The 16,609-nt window shown below is 49.7% G+C and overlaps 1 protein-coding gene across 3 annotated transcripts in view; it reads left to right on the top strand.

Annotated features, from left to right (window-relative positions):
- The window catches only part of IRF1-AS1 (IRF1 antisense RNA 1), a 66,597-nt gene extending 51,471 nt beyond the window's left edge, over positions 1-15,126 (top strand). The window contains exon 4 of one of the 3 annotated variants that reach the window (XM_031935495.1): positions 14,728-15,126. In XM_031935495.1, the coding sequence (XP_031791355.1) occupies positions 14,728-14,762 (35 nt within the window). In that variant the 3' untranslated portion in view covers positions 14,763-15,126. The other 2 variants (XM_023196562.3, XM_023196561.3) reach the window with 2 other exon arrangements.
- The last annotated feature ends 1,483 nt before the right edge of the window (positions 15,127-16,609 follow it).

The following is a 16,609-nucleotide window of genomic DNA, read 5'->3' as shown; positions in this document are numbered from 1 at the left end:
GGTTGTGAGGTGTGCTGCCACAGCCCAGCTACACATGCCTGTTCCCTTCTCTGCACATGTACATGTCTGCTCGTCCTTCCCACCTGAACTCACGTGCCACCTCACTTATGCCCCTTCCCAATGCCGCACCCACACAACAGGGTGCCTCTCTGTGCCCATAGCAGGCCTTGGGTGTAACTGCTCCCCACAGAGGCTGAACCCCGAGGGCAGAGTCCAGGCCACACGCACCTCGGAGCCCCCTGCCTGGCACAGAGCCCAGCCCAGCAGAGGTGCTCAGAAGATGAATGAAAATCCCTGCTGAGATTGATCCAATCTGTCTGTGAACATCTCCAGGGTCCAAGAATTCACTGCTTTCTTTTTCTTCAGATAGCCTTTTGTTTCTTTTTGCCATTATACACTATATTTGGGTTAGGATATAACAATGCGAATATACTTAATCCTGAACTCTACACTTGAAAATGGTTAAGATGGTGAAGTTTTAAGTTATATGTATTTTGCCATAATTTTTTAAAATGCAGAGAATAGGTATAAAGAAGGGAAAAAGGGGGGCAAGATCCATTTTATTGAGAAAGAACAAAGGGCTTGATTCAGATGGATTTTAAAACGTAATTTAGATTAGGGAAATGCAAATGAGAACCATAAGTAAGATACCACTTCATATCTTTTAGGATGGCTATTTTAAAACAACAACGACCTGAAAATAAGTGTTGGCAAGGAGCTGAAGAAATAGTACCTTTGTGCATTGCTGGTGGGAACATAAAATCATGCAGCCTCTGTTGAAAACAGTGTGGTGGTTCCTCAAAAACTTAGTTATCATATGATCCAGCAGTTCCACTTCTAGGAATATACCCAAAAGAATTGAAAGCAGGGACTCGAAGTGATATTTGTACACCAATGTTTGTAGCAGTATTATTCACAATAGCCAAAAGGTGGAAACAACCCAGATGTCCATGACAAGAGGAGTGGATAAACAAAATATGGTGGATACATAAAATGGAACATAATTCAGATTTAAAAAGGAATGAAATTCTGTTACATGTTATAACATAGATGAACCTTAAAAACATTATGCTAAGTGAAATAAGCCAGACACAGAAGGACAAATACCAGATGATCCCACTTATATGAGGTACCTAGAATAGTGAAATTCATAGAGACAGAAAGTAGAAGGATGGTTGCCAGTGGCTGGAAGGAGGAGGAACAGGGAGATATTGCTTAGCGGATGCAGAGTTTATGTTGAGGGTGATGAAAAAGTTCTGGAGATGGGTGGTGGTGATGGCTGCACAACAATGAGAATGTACTTCATACTATGGAACGCTGCACTTAAAAATGGTTAAAATGGACAGAGACATTTTATGCCTATTTTGCTATAACAAGAAAGTAACTTGGGTGTATTTTAGAGATTTTAGAAAATATTGTAAGCACAAGAGGAAAAAATTAAAATCATTCGCAATCACCAGGTAGAGACAACGACTGTTAAAAGTTCAGTGTGTATCTTTTCAGTCTCCTTCTCTCTCAAAAAAGTGTGTGTGTGTGTGTGTGTGTGTGTGTGTGTGTGTGTGTGTGTGTTTGTGTGTGTGTCTTCAGAGGCCACACGGGACTGGAAAGGTTCCCCTCTCTGCTGCTTCCCCGCGTGGAGCCATAGAGAGCAAGTCTATCCCTGTTCCAGAGGTCAATCCTTTGAATGATTTCTCATGGCTGCGTTCACTCCCCTGCACCTCCAGGGTTGCACTTCTCTGAAAATGCCCATTTCTTTTATGCGTCTAAAAACATGGCACCCATGACCCAATAATATGTTGGAAGGGGTTGGAGAGAAGAGCGAGTGCCTCTCACACCTTCTCACACACCACACATCTTAGCAACGGCTGAGTGAGCATGTCGGCTCTCCGGACTCCTCAGTCTGTTGGTCTGGGCTGCGCCAGGCTAAGGCTCCCCGCCTCCCCTGCAACCTTGATCCCCTTGCTTCTTGAACCTGATGCTGGGCCTCACATTCTCCCTGTTGATACTAGCTCTTAAATCCTGCTTTTCCAGCTTGTCAGGAAACTGGGCCCTCATGCCCCAAAAAGCAGATCCACCCTCTCCACTGAGAGGGAAGGAGTGAAGGTCCCATAGCCTCTGACCCCTGCTGGGCCCAGGAGAGGAACAACTGCTTGCTTTGTTTCTCACGGGAGAAGTGTGTCTCCTCTTTGTCTCGGGCACCCCTCTTCCCTGTACAGCAGCAAGTCAGCAGGAAGGAGCTGAGCCGCCCAAGCAGTGGCTCCTTCCACTACGGGGACTCTGTGGTCCTGGGGGCTGTCCTGCCTCCACTGCCATAGGCCTGGCCCCGGAGCATGCTGCAGCGGTCACAACCTATGGAGGTGCCCCCAGACCCTCATATTTGGGCCCAACTACGGCCTCCTTCCCCAGCTTTGCCACCTGGCTTGGAAGCCAGGGCACCACCAGCTTCGCTGGCAGGGAGAGGTGAAGACAGTTAGAGAGGGACAGTGCATTCATTTACCTCCAAATCCAGCCACAGACACGTGGCCCTTTTCTCTTGGCTCCGAGGCCTCCACAGAAGGGTTTTTTAAGGTTGCAGCCAGGACCTTTACAGCCCAGTCCTGAGAAGATTATCTTTTTATTGCAACTTTGATTAATGATTGATCAAAACCTGATACTAGAAACACTGAAGAACAAACTTGCTGTAGACATTGGGAAAGGTCTGCATCTGACAGGCCTGGAGACCTGCCCACCCTCCCCCATGGTCAAAGCAGGGCAGAGGTACATTGGAAGACCCAACCCCCACACACTCTTACACATGCACTCATACACAGACACACTGAGGGGAGAGAAAGATTTAATTGTCCTTAAATCCTCTTGGATTAGGCTATAAATTGCAAATAAATGGAGCAGCAGACAGAGCAAAGCACATAAGGGCCCTTAATAGAATTTCTCTATCTTGTTCTGTTTCTATGAATGCCTGCTACAAATTAGCAGCTTAAAGGGAAATCTGGAGTGTGGGAAAGAGAGACCCTTGTGTGAAGAACACAGCCTGGGCTTCCTACAGACGTCAGGTCCCAGAGAACATGTAAGATGCCTCCAACACCAGATGGAAGAGGGCAGGAGATGCTGCACAGTGAAGCAGCTCTTCCCGAGCATTTGTGGCAGGAAGTGACTTGGAGAGGATGAGGCCGTGCCTCAGGTGTGCTCTGGCTGTTCTGATGGTCTCTGGGGCCACAACTGCCATAGTGAGGTCCATAGGCACATCAGAATCACCAAAGGGTCCAAACCTATGGCCTCAGAGCCTGGAGAGCCAGGAATCTGCATTGCAACAACTCCCCGCTCAGGGCTTCTACCAGTCCAGTGCCCGCCCTCTGAGGGCACCCAGGGAACAGGGTGCTTGCTGGCTGGGACACTTTTTCCTGCCGCTCAGCTCCTCTGTGCTGCCCTGAGGCACAGGCAGTGGAAAGCTGGCAGAGCTGCTTCTAAATTGAAACTGGAAAATGAAACTGGAAATCACAGTTTCATTTCCAGTTTCACTTGCACCCCCTGGTGTTGGGGTTTCTTTTCCACAAGGAGAGTCCCCCAGGGAAAAAGAAGCGGGGGTGGGAGCGGCGGAGCCTTCTGGGGGAAGGCAGTGAGGGTGTCCAGTCTGCAGCCGGGCATGGAGGGGCCCTAGCGCTGCACTTGCTTCCTCTAAGCCAGGCCGGCTTGCTGTCAGCCCTGGGGGTGGTTTCCTCTCTAGGAAGAGCTAATGTCATGCTTATGCTGACAAACTCTTTTCAGAGGTACTCTAGGAGGGGCCCTGACTCTCGGTTAATCTGGGCCATTTCATACCGGCTGTGCTCACCCAGGCACAAACACTGAAAGCAACAGCTGGCAAAGGCATCGACTTGTAGCAGCTTGGAAGACACCAGCAAAGAAGCTCTCATGGAAGCGGCAGATTTCCTGAAGCGACTGGAATGCGGGGAAGGAGGGCAGTCAGGGAGAGCCGAGAACCAGCCCCCCTGCCAACTCTACCCCATTCCTCTCCTCACCTGAAATGTCTCTTCCTTGGGAACAGCTGCCCAGCCCCATAATCCCACACACTTCTTTGTAGGTTAAGACCCCTGAAGTTGCACCCTCTCATAGCAGCTATGTTTTTCAGAGATCCGTGTGATTATTTGCCTAACATCTGCCTCCCTCAGGGACGCAAAGTCTGTTACGCGTGGACCTGGTCTGTGTTGTTCACTGTCCGTCCGCGGTGCCTGGGTAGTGCCTGGAATGCAGGAAGTACACACAAAAAATATGTGTTCATGAGTGAGGGCAGGCCTGAAGAGCCCAAGAGAAGGACAGTGCTCCAGGGAGGGGCCTGCATCGGGCTTCCCGGTGTCTGGACTCCATCCCAGCCCCTCCAAGCAACTCAGGGGAGGATTCTGTGGACAGATGCCCCAGCTCTTCCACCCATAGCTCCTACCCCCATAGCTCCTTCCTCCTATCCTGAGGAATGATTTGACTGTCCCCAGTGTGTGCAGGCAATGGGGAGGTGATAGGAGGCGGTGTCCCTTGTGGCACACTCTCGCTAGCCCTGGCTTTGCCCCCCCTTACCTACATAGATGGGCTTCACGGCCTCTTCCAGATAGGCAGGGCACTGAGCTCCGTGGGCCACACTTAAAAAGAAAGGCTACTTTTAGCCTGCAAATCACAAGGAGACAAGCTGGCGGTGGGGGCATGACAGTGTTTTTGTTTGTTTGCTTGTTTGTTTGTTTTTTGAGGTGGAGTTTCACACTTGTTGCCCAGGCTGGAGTGCAATGGTGCGATCTCGGCTCATCGCAACCTCTGCCTCCCGGGTTCAAGCGATTCTCCTGCCTCACCCTCCCAAGTAGCTGGGATTGCAGGCATGCACTACCACACCCAGCTAATTTTTGTGTTTTTAGTAGAGACGGGATCTCTCCATGTTGGTCAGGCTGGTCTCAAACTCCTGACCTCAGGTGATCCACCTGCCTCAGCCTCCCAAAGTGCTGGAATTACAGGTGTGAGCCACCGTGCCCGGCCAACAGTGGTTTTCAAAGGGGGAGAGCAGATGAAGGACCTTGGTGGACCATCCTCTGGGAGGAGATGTGGACTGAAGAATCAACCCTGACCTCAGGCCCCACACCACCCTTTCACCTCAGCCTCACTTTCTCATCAGTAAATGGAACTCGTTCTTGTGTATGTGCCACGGAGGCAATGTAGCAGAAGAGAATAGGGCAGACTTTGGAACTGAGCCATCTGGGAGAAAATTCCAGTTCTGTGATGACCTTGAGCCAATGACTGAATTTCTCTTTGTCTCATTTTCTCTTCTGTAAAATGGGAACAATTACAGTGAATTCTGTAAATTCATTCATGTCCCTGACACATGGTGTGAGCTCAGTCATTACCTTTGCCAGAGTTACGAGGATCTAATGAGATGGCAGATGTGAACACAGCTCCCAGACCCGAAGGTGCTGTATGAATGGGAGGGAGCAGTGAGTGTTATTTGGGAGATATTGAAGACACAACTTCCCTCCCACATTTGTCTGGGGTGGAGCAACAGTTTTACTTATTTAATGTTAAGCTGGAAGATGCACCAAAGGGAGGTGAAAAACTGAAACCGCCAACCGTTTGAGCTCCAGGCTGCACCGAAGCGGTGTGGCTGGTGCAGATGGTGAGAGCCCCAGTGCAGGCCCACTTCCTCCATGAGTGCCACGCACCTTCCTCACGCTAGCCGGCTTCCCAGGGCTGCAGGAAGTGGGGCCAGGAACAGGCCCTCCGGGACTGTGTTGGGGGAGGCCTGGGCAGGGGTTGGCAGCTGCTGGGTGTGAACGGAAGCCTTGGAGGTCCTTGCTAGGTCCTAGGGCCGCCTGCGTGGCAGCCCCTGCCCTCTCCCTGCCCAGGCCTGCCCAGGACTAGTTTGTAGCAGACTCTTCTTGCAGCCTAGGCTCTTGCCTCTTGCAGTAGTGAGTCCCTGTACAAAAGGCATCCAGCGGAGGGAGGCAGGCTGGAGAGGAGGAGAGCCGAATCTTTTCTCAAAGGAAATGCAGTTGTGGTTTTGAGATGTTCATATTTCACATCTGTGGTTGGCGTTTCCCAGGGTTCTCAGAGGTGAATGCAGGGTCAGCCCCATGTCGCCAAATAAGGCTCACAGTGACCTTAGCAACAAGCTTTGCTGCCCATTGGCTGCCACTGCTGCCGCCTGCCAATGCTGCCTCCTGAAGGCCAGCACTGATGCTGAGCTGAAACTTCTGCATGTGCAGCTGCCTCTGTCAGAAATCACCACCCTTGGAAGCAGCCACAGATAGGTAGAGAGCTCCGGACAAAGGTGGACAAGGTCGGTGGGAGAACTGCCCAGGTGCTCACGTTTCAGAGTCCACCTGGCCAGTGTTCCATTCTCACACAGCACCAAACCAGCACCTTCGGCTTGGTGGCCTGGTCCCAGCTTGCCAGGACAACCCCCGATTCCATCCTGTCAACCTTGGACTCTATAATGGTCTTCATTTCAGAGCTCTGCTCATTTTAGTTCCACTGGGTTCTCCCTTGTGCTTGGCACTTGACTAAGCTCCTTCTACACATTACGTCTTTTACCTCTCTCAACAACCCCGTTAGCCAATTAGCCCCATTTTACAGGTGCAGAAACTGACGCCAAAGGAAGTCAGTAATGGCCCAGGTGACTGAACCACTAATAAGTGGGGAAGTCAGAATTTAAACCCAATTTAAACAGGCCTAGGTCCCATGCTATTAACTGTTGCACTGTATTGCCAGATACTCAATGTCCGTGCAGCTCAGTGGCTTCATTCTGTGACATGGGGATGACAGTACCGTACCTCACAGGGTTGGGGTGAGCATTGTGTGGAGTGACTTATGTCCAGAAGCACACCTTTGCACCAGTGGCCTTGGCACCCTCAAGGTAGGCTCCACAAACAGCCTGCACGTTGTTTTCTCACAGCATGTGCTGCTGAAACATTGAGGTTTGTGGACCGGACTTCTCTGTAGCCCTTGTATTTGGTTTTCACTTCCTCCTTCTTGACCTCCTCCCACCCCCACCCAACTGCAAGGTAGGGAGGCTACTGAGGGCCCAGGCTGTGGGTTCCAGAGGGCACAGGGCTATCTGGGATGGAAGGGACAGAGTTCTCAAGACAGAGAAGGTCACACTGTAAGGGCAGATATACCCCATTTCTTCTACCCAGACAACTGGGTGTGATGCCACTGTTTCCCTGAGAAACGCTTTCAGGATTAAAAAGTATATAAGTAAAGAAAAAAAAGCATATAAGTGATCTGGTAAAGATGAAAACACGGCTGATTGGAAGGTAGTGAATTACGTCAATTGACTTCACAATCAGTTACAGATCGAACTCCTTGTTCTACTCTTTTCCCCCTTGTCACTACTGTACTTGACTAGTCTTTTTTTTTTTTTTAAACAGAGTCTTGCTCTGTCACCCAGACTGGAGTGCAGTGGCGAGGTCTGGGCTCACTGCAACCTCCACCTCCCAGGTTCACGCCATTCTCCTGCCTCAGCCTCCTGAGTAACTGGTACTACAGGCACCCGCCACCACGCCTGGCTAATTTTTTGTATTTTTTTTAGTAGAGATGGGGTTTTACCATGTTAGCCAGGATGGTCTCAATCTCCTGACCTCATGATCCGCCTGCTTTGGCCTCCCAAAGTGTTGGGATTACAGGCGTGAGCCACCGTGCCCAACAACTAGTCTTTAAAAAAATGAATAATATAAAAATGTTTAAAAGATGAAACCATATATATACTCTATAACCCAAGAGTCCCACTCATCAGAATCTTCTCTAACCCCACACTCTTATCCATGTGCACCAGAATATCCACATAGCACCAGAAAATGTCCAAATGACCATCAACAGTGGAGAGTACAAATAAATTGTGCAGTGTTCCTGGAGTGAAATGAACTTCAGCGACTTGCAATAACTGTAATATTGTCATGTTGGATAATAATACTGTAATAACAAATGACTCATCAATGAATAAAACCTACAAAAGAATGCATATAGTATAATTCCTTTTAGCAAAAATCTAACAGCTGGCAAAACTGAACTGTATTGTTAAGGATACATGGAGAGGAGGTCAAACTACAAAAAGCACAGAATTATTACAAATGTCTATTTACTCATGCACAAGGGAGGGTTGGGGTTGTGATTAGTAGATAACATGGAGGTGCTTTGGGGATGCTAGTATTGTTTTATCTCTTTAACTTTGGGAGATTACCCTGGATTATTGGGTAGAAACTGGGGTGGGTGGGCCCAATGTAATCGCAAGCATTCTTAAATGGAGAAGAGAGAGGCAGAAGGGTGAGAAGCAGAAGCAGAGAGATTGCAATATATGAAAGACCTGGCCAGCCAGTGCTAGCTTTGAAGGTGGAGGAAGGGGCCGCAGGCCAAGGAATGTAGGCAGCTTCTAAAACCTCGAAAGGGGAAGACAGGAAAGAGATTCTCTACTAGAGCCCCCAGGAAGGAATGCAGCCCTGCTGACACCTTCAGTTTAGCCCAGTGAGACCTGTTTTAGACTTCTGACCTACGGAACTATAAGAAAAGAAATTTGTGTTGTTTTAAGCCCCTAAGTTTATGTTAATTTATTAGAGCAGCAACAGGAAGCTGATCCACTGGGACACCATCTGGGATATGCAGCCACCCAAAATCCCTGCTCTTGGTTAGATTCAGCCTTACAAGGCTCCACAGCCCCTCTGCGAAAGACTCCATTCCCTCTTGGAGAAGCTCAGATTCTAGAGCCCTGGGCAGGGAATGGGCCTCCATGGCATGGGGGTGGTCAAGAAGGATGCCCCCCAGGACAGTGCCTCTGCTGGACATCTCTACAGAAAACAGTATATCCCTCAGTGGCATGAGAAGATCCAATAGGGTCACCACACTCCACAACTGCAGGGGAAGCTGTTCACATTTTAGTCTACGCAGCCTCTCGTGGCCAAAGATTAAGCGAGAACACTTTTGCTGTGTGACCTGAAGTTCATGGTCAGTAAGTTGTAGTTATTATTATGCACGACTTAGGGGGAAGCAGGGGTCACTGCAGAGCAGCAGTGGCTTTATAGAGATTTGCATTATGATTATTTGTTAAACTGAACATATGTTCTGTGTATTTTTCTGCATAATTATTGTTTCACAATTTTTAAAAAGTGTACACGCACATGAATCTTCTCTAGCCCTGAACAGCACAGTGAACGGACAGGGCAGCAGATGAGCTCTGCCCCACGCCGGCCCTGTTTCAGAACAGCACTCCAGAGTGCCACACTGCTTGCTGAACCACAGCTGTTACTGCAGATTGAGGAGCCTCAGAGGGAACAGAAGATAAAGATCATTATGGAATTTAGGATTGCAGGACATTCTTTGACATTTCATAACAGCCAGGGAAGATCAACTGTGGTTAGGGGAACAGGGCAGGAAGAAACCATGGCCAAGACCTGTCTGGCAGGACTTGAAGGGGCAGAGGGACCCCTGCAAATGACCCTGCCTGGGACCCAGCCCCACTTGGCCCCTGTATAGCACTGATTCAGCTGGGGCTTTTATCCCAGGATTCCCTCTTCAGGGATGCCTGCATTTGTTGATTATCTGCCATATGCCTGGTCCCTGCAGAATACAAGGAAGAAAATAGCCTTCAGCAGAGGCTGAGACAGGAGCCTACAGGATGCACAGTAAGGGGTCCAAGGCTCAGGATGAGGCTTTCCTGACTTTCTCCCCTAGGGGACTGACGTTCTCTACTGGTACAGGCCTTGTTTTATTCATCCTTATGTCGCTCACCTGGAATGGGCCCAGGGTGACAGTCGTTATAATAAGTGTTTGTCAAGTGAGCAAGCGTGTGGCGCGTGCACTGTAGAGAGTAAGGTCTCTATAGGATCCTGCTGGAGAGGCAGCCCACTGGGCTCACCACTTCTCCAGAGGAGGGACTGGTCCCTTGCCAGACAGCCCTGACAGCTGGAGCAGGCTTCCTCAGGGGTGCCTGGAACTGTTGACCACGGCTGTTGCCCACTGGCCCCTCTTGGGAAGAGCAACCTATCAGGTGTTAAAGATGGTCTTCCTTTCTCTTCTCCAAGCTAAACATGACTAGTTTCCATCTCACCATCTTCTGGCCCTCAGCAGACTGGTTATCCAGCCTGGAGAGGCAACAGTAGTATCCAGATGTGATCTGAACAGGTAGAACCATGGATGCAGACGGAAAATTCAGGTTTGTGTGCTTCGGCAGTCACTATACGCAAATTGTAATGGGGACAGTGGCTGGCATGGCCTCCAGCACTGTGGGAAGGATCAGGGTGTCTGCCCATCATTTTTCTCTCTTTGATAGACACTATTTACATAGACACTGTTTTGGTGTAAAACCCTACGTTGTAGCCCTTGTCAACAGTGTTATGTTTCTCCTCAACTGTCTTGGAAACTCCCTGAGGTGACTGGCTTGTAGGCACTCCATACCTGTTAGCTAGTATTATTACTTATTGTTTTATTATTTGAATGGGCAATCATTCATGTCATTTAATGAGCATGGGCTATGTGCCAGAAATCACCAGGTGCCAGAATGCAACGCTGAACTACAATAGACCTGTCCCTGGCCCCCAGAGCTCCCAGACACACTAGGAAGACTTGTTGATTGAATGATAAACCTTGATGGAACTCATGATGAACATCTTCACCACCAGACATCATTGAGTGCTCTCTGTATGTTCAACTCAGAACACACCCTTCCTGCACTCAGAGACTAGAATGTGAGAGTCACTAAGGGAGTCACCATTGTGGGAGTGAGAAAATCCTGGACTTGGAACTGGCTAGGGATCACCTCCCAATTCTGCCATGAACCCACTGTGTGACCATGGGCGAGTTACTTGACCTCTCTGAGCCTCAAGTTATCTTATCAGTGAAATTGGGTTAATAATATATCTCTCAGTGGCATAAGAGGATCAAATAGGGTCACCACACTCCACAACTCCAGGAGATGCTGTTAACATTTTAGTCTATGGATCCTCTGGTGGCCTAAGATTTAAATGAGAGCACTTTTGCTATGTGACCTGAAGTTAATGTCAATAAGTTATAGCTATTGTTATGTATGACGTAAGCAGGGGTCACTGCAGGCCAGCAGGCTGACACAATTTGGCCAGGCTTTGTTCTTCAAGGAAGGGCAGGGCTCTGAGAAGTGCAGACTATGATGCAGGTGAAGGCCAGGAGGCAGGGACTCCCAGGGCAGGTCTGGAAGGAGTGAGGCTGGTGAGGGAAGTGGTCAGCATCCTCAAGGCATGAGTAAGGCGCTTGCCCTTCTCTCCAGGCACAGAGGAGCCGCTCGAAGCTGGGCACAGAACTGGGATGGATGAGACCACGGCAAATACTTTACTTATTAAGCTGCAAAGGACCCTAGGGAGCATCTTGTGCAGCATCTTGTCTTACCAGGCAAACAAAGGCCAGGGAGGGAAAGTAGTGAGTCTCCAGGGTCACACAGCAAGGACCAGGGCCCAGGCCAAGACTCCCACCCCTGCAGAGCCCAGCTCAAATTATTCCTTGAGCCCAGTTTGTGGCTCCACAAAAGAAAGTTCCTGGCACTTTTTATATTTATTTATAATTTTTTTCTGATTATAAAAGTAATTATAGGCCAGTCAAGGTGACTCACACCTATAATCCCTACTTTGGGAGGCCGAGGAAGGAGGATTACGTGAGCTCAGGAGTTCGAGACCAGCATGGACAACATGGCAAAATCCTGTGTCTACAAAAAATTAGCTGGGCGTGGTGGTACACACCTGTAGTCCCAGCTTCCTGGGAGGCTGAGGTGGGAGGATCACTTGAGCCTGTGAGGTTGAGACTACAGTAAGCCGAGATTGCACCACTGCACTCCAGCCTGGTCAACAGAGTGAGATTTTGTCTCAAAAAATAAATAAGTAAAAATAATTATAGGTCATCATGGAACATTTTGAAACTGTAGAAATATAAAAAATATTTTTTATATTATATCACCTGTAATCCCACTACCCAAAGGTAATCACCTTTAGTATTGTGATGTATTCCCCCCATCTGTGTTCCAAAAAAAATTATATATTAATTAGGTTTGAATTGTGTTGTATATAGTTTCACGTCCCCCTTTTCCCCTGTAAAATTGTGCTTTATGAGAAGGAGGGATTGTTTTTAATGTAGAAGAAACTCTAGAAAACCTTTTTTTTAAAAAAAAAAAAAAAAGCAAAGCCCCACAGTCTGCAGTGGTTGGAGGACATCCTGTGAGGCTGCACGGTGGCTCTGTCGCACATCCGGTGTGAGCTGCAGGGTGGTGGCAGTGGCTGGGTCCTTTTCTCCCCTGGCCAGGCTACACCCTTCTGCCTATGGGTGAGACAGAGTTTTGAAGCGTCTGCGCTTACCCCCTCCTTCCTAACACAGGGTGCTGTGATCATTCACCCTATCAAAAGGCATGTGGGGTTGTGATCATTACTGTTTGCATCTCAAGCTGTGCAGCACAATGTTTTCTCATGTGTTATCTCACCTGAGACTCACACATCCTGTGAGACAGATAAGATGAATGATGTTGTACCCATTTTACAGATGAAGAAACTGAGGCTACAAAAGGTCTAGTGGCTTATTTGAGGCCACATAACTAGTAAGTGGCAGAGCAGGGACTTTATGCAGACCTAGCTGGCATCCAGTAACTTTTTTTTTCCTCTAAACTTTTTTTTCTGGTAGTCCTAGCTCTTCCAGAGCTAAACTGAGTCCCCTTAGTATCCCCTTAGTAAGGCCAAGGACTGAGAGTGTTATGAGTATTATGGATGTATGGAGGGGCCATGCAACTCCTTCCTGGGAGTCTTAAGCCAAGCCCTGTGGCCTCTGACTAGTTGTCCTAGGTGGACAGACCTCAGCTCACTGAGGTTTGGGGAGGGGGCTCAAAGAGGCAGCTGCTTCCTGTGGAGAGGTCTAGCAGAGGCACTCTCCTGGGGGGCATCCTTCTTGACCCCCTCCATGCCATGGAGACCCATTCCCTGCCCAGGGCTCTAGAGTCGGAGCTCCTCCCAGAGGGAATGGAGTCTTTCACAGAGAGGCTATAGAGGCTATAACCCATGTGCAGGGATTTTGGGCAGCTGCATCCCCCAAATCGTTTCCCAGTGGATCCGTTTCCTATTGCTGCTCTAACAAACTATCATAAACAGGGGCTTGAAACAACACGATGGTTTTCTTTTTTCTTCTTCTTCTTTTTTTTTTTTTTTTTTTTTTTTTTTTTGATATAGGGTCTTGCTCTGTCACTCAGGCTGGAGTGCAGTGTTGCAATCTTGACTCACTGCAACCTCTCCCTCCTGGGCTTAGGCCATCCTTCTACCTCAGCCTCCCAAGTAGCTGGGACTAAAGGCATATGCTACCACACCTGGCTAATTTTTTGTACATTTTATAGAGACAGGGTCTCACTATGTTGCCCTGGCTGGTCTCAAACTCCTGGTCTCAAGCAATCTGCCTGCCTCAGCCCCCCAAAGTGCTAGGATTACAGGTGTGAGCCACTGCACCTGGCCCATTTCTTTTCTTATAGTTCTGTAGTCAGAAGTCCAAAACAGGTCTCACTGGGCTAAACTCAAGGTGCCAACAGAGCTGCATTTCTTCCTGGGGGCTCTAGTGGACAATCCCTTTTCTTCCTTTCCCTTTTCAGCTGTTAGAGGCTGCCTGCATTCCTTGACCTGCAGCCCCTTCCTCCACTTTCAAAGCCAGCACTGGCTGGTCAGGTCTTTCACAATGTGATCTCTCTGGTTCTGACCCTTCTGCCTCCTTCTTCTTCATTTAAGAACCCTTGTGATTACACTGGGCCCACACCAATAATCCAGGGTAGTCTCTGTATTTGCAAGTGAGCTGGTTAGCAACCTTAATTCCATCTGCAGTTTTAATTCCTCTTTGCCATGTAGCAACATATTCATAGGCTCGTGCATTAGAACGTGGACCTCTTTATTCCACTGTGGACCAATATTCTGCCTTCCACACCCAGCCTCTCTTCTGAGTTTTCCAAGGGCCCCCCATCCTCAGGCATCCTCAGGCATAGACAGCGGGCTGGGCTAGACCACAGTTCTGCCCAGGTCCCCTCCCACCTGCCTACTCCTCTTTCAGCTCGTTCTGTCCTGGATTCCTCTTCCTTCATCCTCTGCTCCCAGTCTTAGGTAGAGAGGAGCTGGGCAGGAAGTGCCAAGGGGTGTGGAGATGGAGGAGGGGGAAGGTAAGGCCTGAGGCACCAGGGCTGTGGGAGCCCAGGGAGCTGAGGCCTTTCAATCCAGACACCCTGCACTTCTTAGGGTCTGGGGCCTCTGGAGACCACACACTGAGCTCCAGGGCTGGAGGGGTGGCCAGCCAAGTATTAGACCCTTCCACCTGTATGTCCCTAGTTGCCCTTAACAGCCGTAGTTCACCTGGCCCTTTTCTTGGGTGATAACAGACTGTCTGCCTTCATTTATTCCCTTTCCCCTGTCCCTCCCTAGGCCTCAGGCTGGAACCCTGTAGTCCCAGCTTCTCGGGAGGCAAGGCCCCAGCCATGCCTCTGTCCCTGAGCTGCTTGGTGTGGGCATGGGGGATCCAGAACCCCAGCAGGAGGGCAGATGGCGAGCACAGGGCAGGAGGGGCTGGACAAAGCCTTTGGCCCTCAGGGAGGGTGACCAACTGGCCCTGGTTTGCCTGGGACTTTCCCAGTTTTAGCACTGAAAGTCCCAAATCCTGGGAAACTCCTTGGTCCTAAGCAAACTGGAACAGTTGGTCAGCCTATTTCCAAGTCCTTTCACACCTCCTAATCTATTCTAGATCACCTCTGCAGCCTGCACAGCTGGGCCTTTTGACTCCTGGATACTAGGGAGACCTGGGCGTCCCGAGCCAGTACCAGGAAAGGATAGACTCCTGCTTGCAGCATTCCCAGCAGAGATATCGCCTGTGGACACCGCGTCTGTGTCTGCATATGGCAGAGCTCCCAGATATATGCACAAGGGAGTGAAAAAATGTGTTTGCACCCCAGTCTCTAAAAATTCAACACCCTGGTTACTTCTGGGTGGTATATTGCAGGTGACTTTAATATGTGTTATTTGCAGGCCGGGCGCGGTGGCTCAAGCCTGTAATCCCAGCACTTTGGGAGGCCGAGACGGGTGGATGACGAGGTCAGGAGATCGAGACCATCCTGGCGAACACGGTGAAACCCCGTCTCTACTAAAAAATACAAAAAAAAAAAAAAAATTAGCCGGCCGTAGTGGTGGGCGCCTGTAGTCCCAGCTACTCGGGAGGCTGAGGCAGGAGAATGGCGTGAACCTGGGAGGCGGAGCTTGCAGTGAGCTGAGATCCGGCCACTGCACTCCAGCCCGGGCAACAGAGCGAGACTCCATCTCAAAAAAAAAAAAAAAAAAATTAATTAAAAAAAAAAAAGAATATGTGTTATTTGCTCATCTGTACTTCTTACTCTTTGACAATTAAACCATGCTCCTTTTACTTATGTACATTTTTAATAAAAGAAAGTTGTTAATGACTCAGCCTTCTATCTCCAGTCCTGCCGAAGGAGACAAGCGGTCATGCTGCATGTTGTACACACACTGGCCCTTGTTCTGGGGCCTTTGACCTTGGCTGCTGGTTGGTCATGGCCTGTTCTGCCCAGGGTTCTACTGCAGGGGCAGGGTTGGTTATTTCTCTGTGCCCTTTTTGCCTCTCAGCCTGCTTGCTCCTCTGGACCCCAGAGTCTAGCCTGGTTCCCCCAGGGGAGGGACTCAGAAAGTGCTACTATAGAGACATGCTAACTACATCTCCGCTGAGCAGCAGGAGATGCTCTGAAGCGCCAATCCTGGCGGAACACTGTGAGAGTATGGAAGAGATCAGCTGCTTGCCCTGGGGAGCTTCCAGTCTGCTTGGCGAGATTGGGTACCCTGCGGCCCTTGTGGGGACTGGCAGTCAGGAAGGGACAGGCCCTAGAGGGTGAGGCTTTGCCTGTGAGGGCTGTCACCAGTCAGAGACGGGAGGGCCCCAGGGCTCCATTGCACACATCTTAGGATGGCGAGAGACCAAAAATGGGGTCCTCCTCAGTGACCTGAGGCAGGCCCCACAAGCTTGGGGGTAGATGGTCTCCTGGGCCCAGAACTCTGGCCACTTGCCACCTATGACAGAAGAATGGTGATGAACACTCCCCAGGCTGTTGCAAGTCTTTGAAAGTTAGACGCCCCCAGGTCCTTCTCCCTGCCCCACCGCACTCCCACCCCATATGGGAATGCCAGGCTGTAGCCATCGCTGTGACCTATCCCCACTCCAGCTCCTCTCCGTATCCCAACAAGCCAAGCAGGAGCACTTGGAGGGGAGCCCTGGGTCCCCAGCAGAACCAGCCCTCCACTGCCTCCACAGTCAGGTCATCAGCCCCCACCCCAGCCCCCACACCGGTCCACCGTTGCCCTGGTGTGGCCGACATGACAGGACTTCTTGTAATTCTGGCCTAATGGTTCCCACATGCCCAAACACCAACTCCATGTCCATACGCCTCCCTTGTTCCACAAAGTCAGCTTTCTCCAAGAAATCAGAGAAGCACGTGATCCCTGCCACACCTCGCCTGGGGCCTCCCTCCTGATCTGAGATCCTGGGTATATCCCGTGGCCTCTCTGAGCGAAGGTATAGCTGAGTTGTGTGGGGTTTTTTGTTTTCTTAACCACTGTGTAAGAAC

Source organism: Piliocolobus tephrosceles, chromosome 4 (genome assembly GCF_002776525.5).
Source record: "Piliocolobus tephrosceles isolate RC106 chromosome 4, ASM277652v3, whole genome shotgun sequence".
Lineage (NCBI taxonomy): Eukaryota > Metazoa > Chordata > Mammalia > Primates > Cercopithecidae > Piliocolobus > Piliocolobus tephrosceles.
The sequence above is the reverse complement of the archived record's forward strand: the minus strand, read 5'-3'. Positions and strand labels throughout refer to the sequence as shown.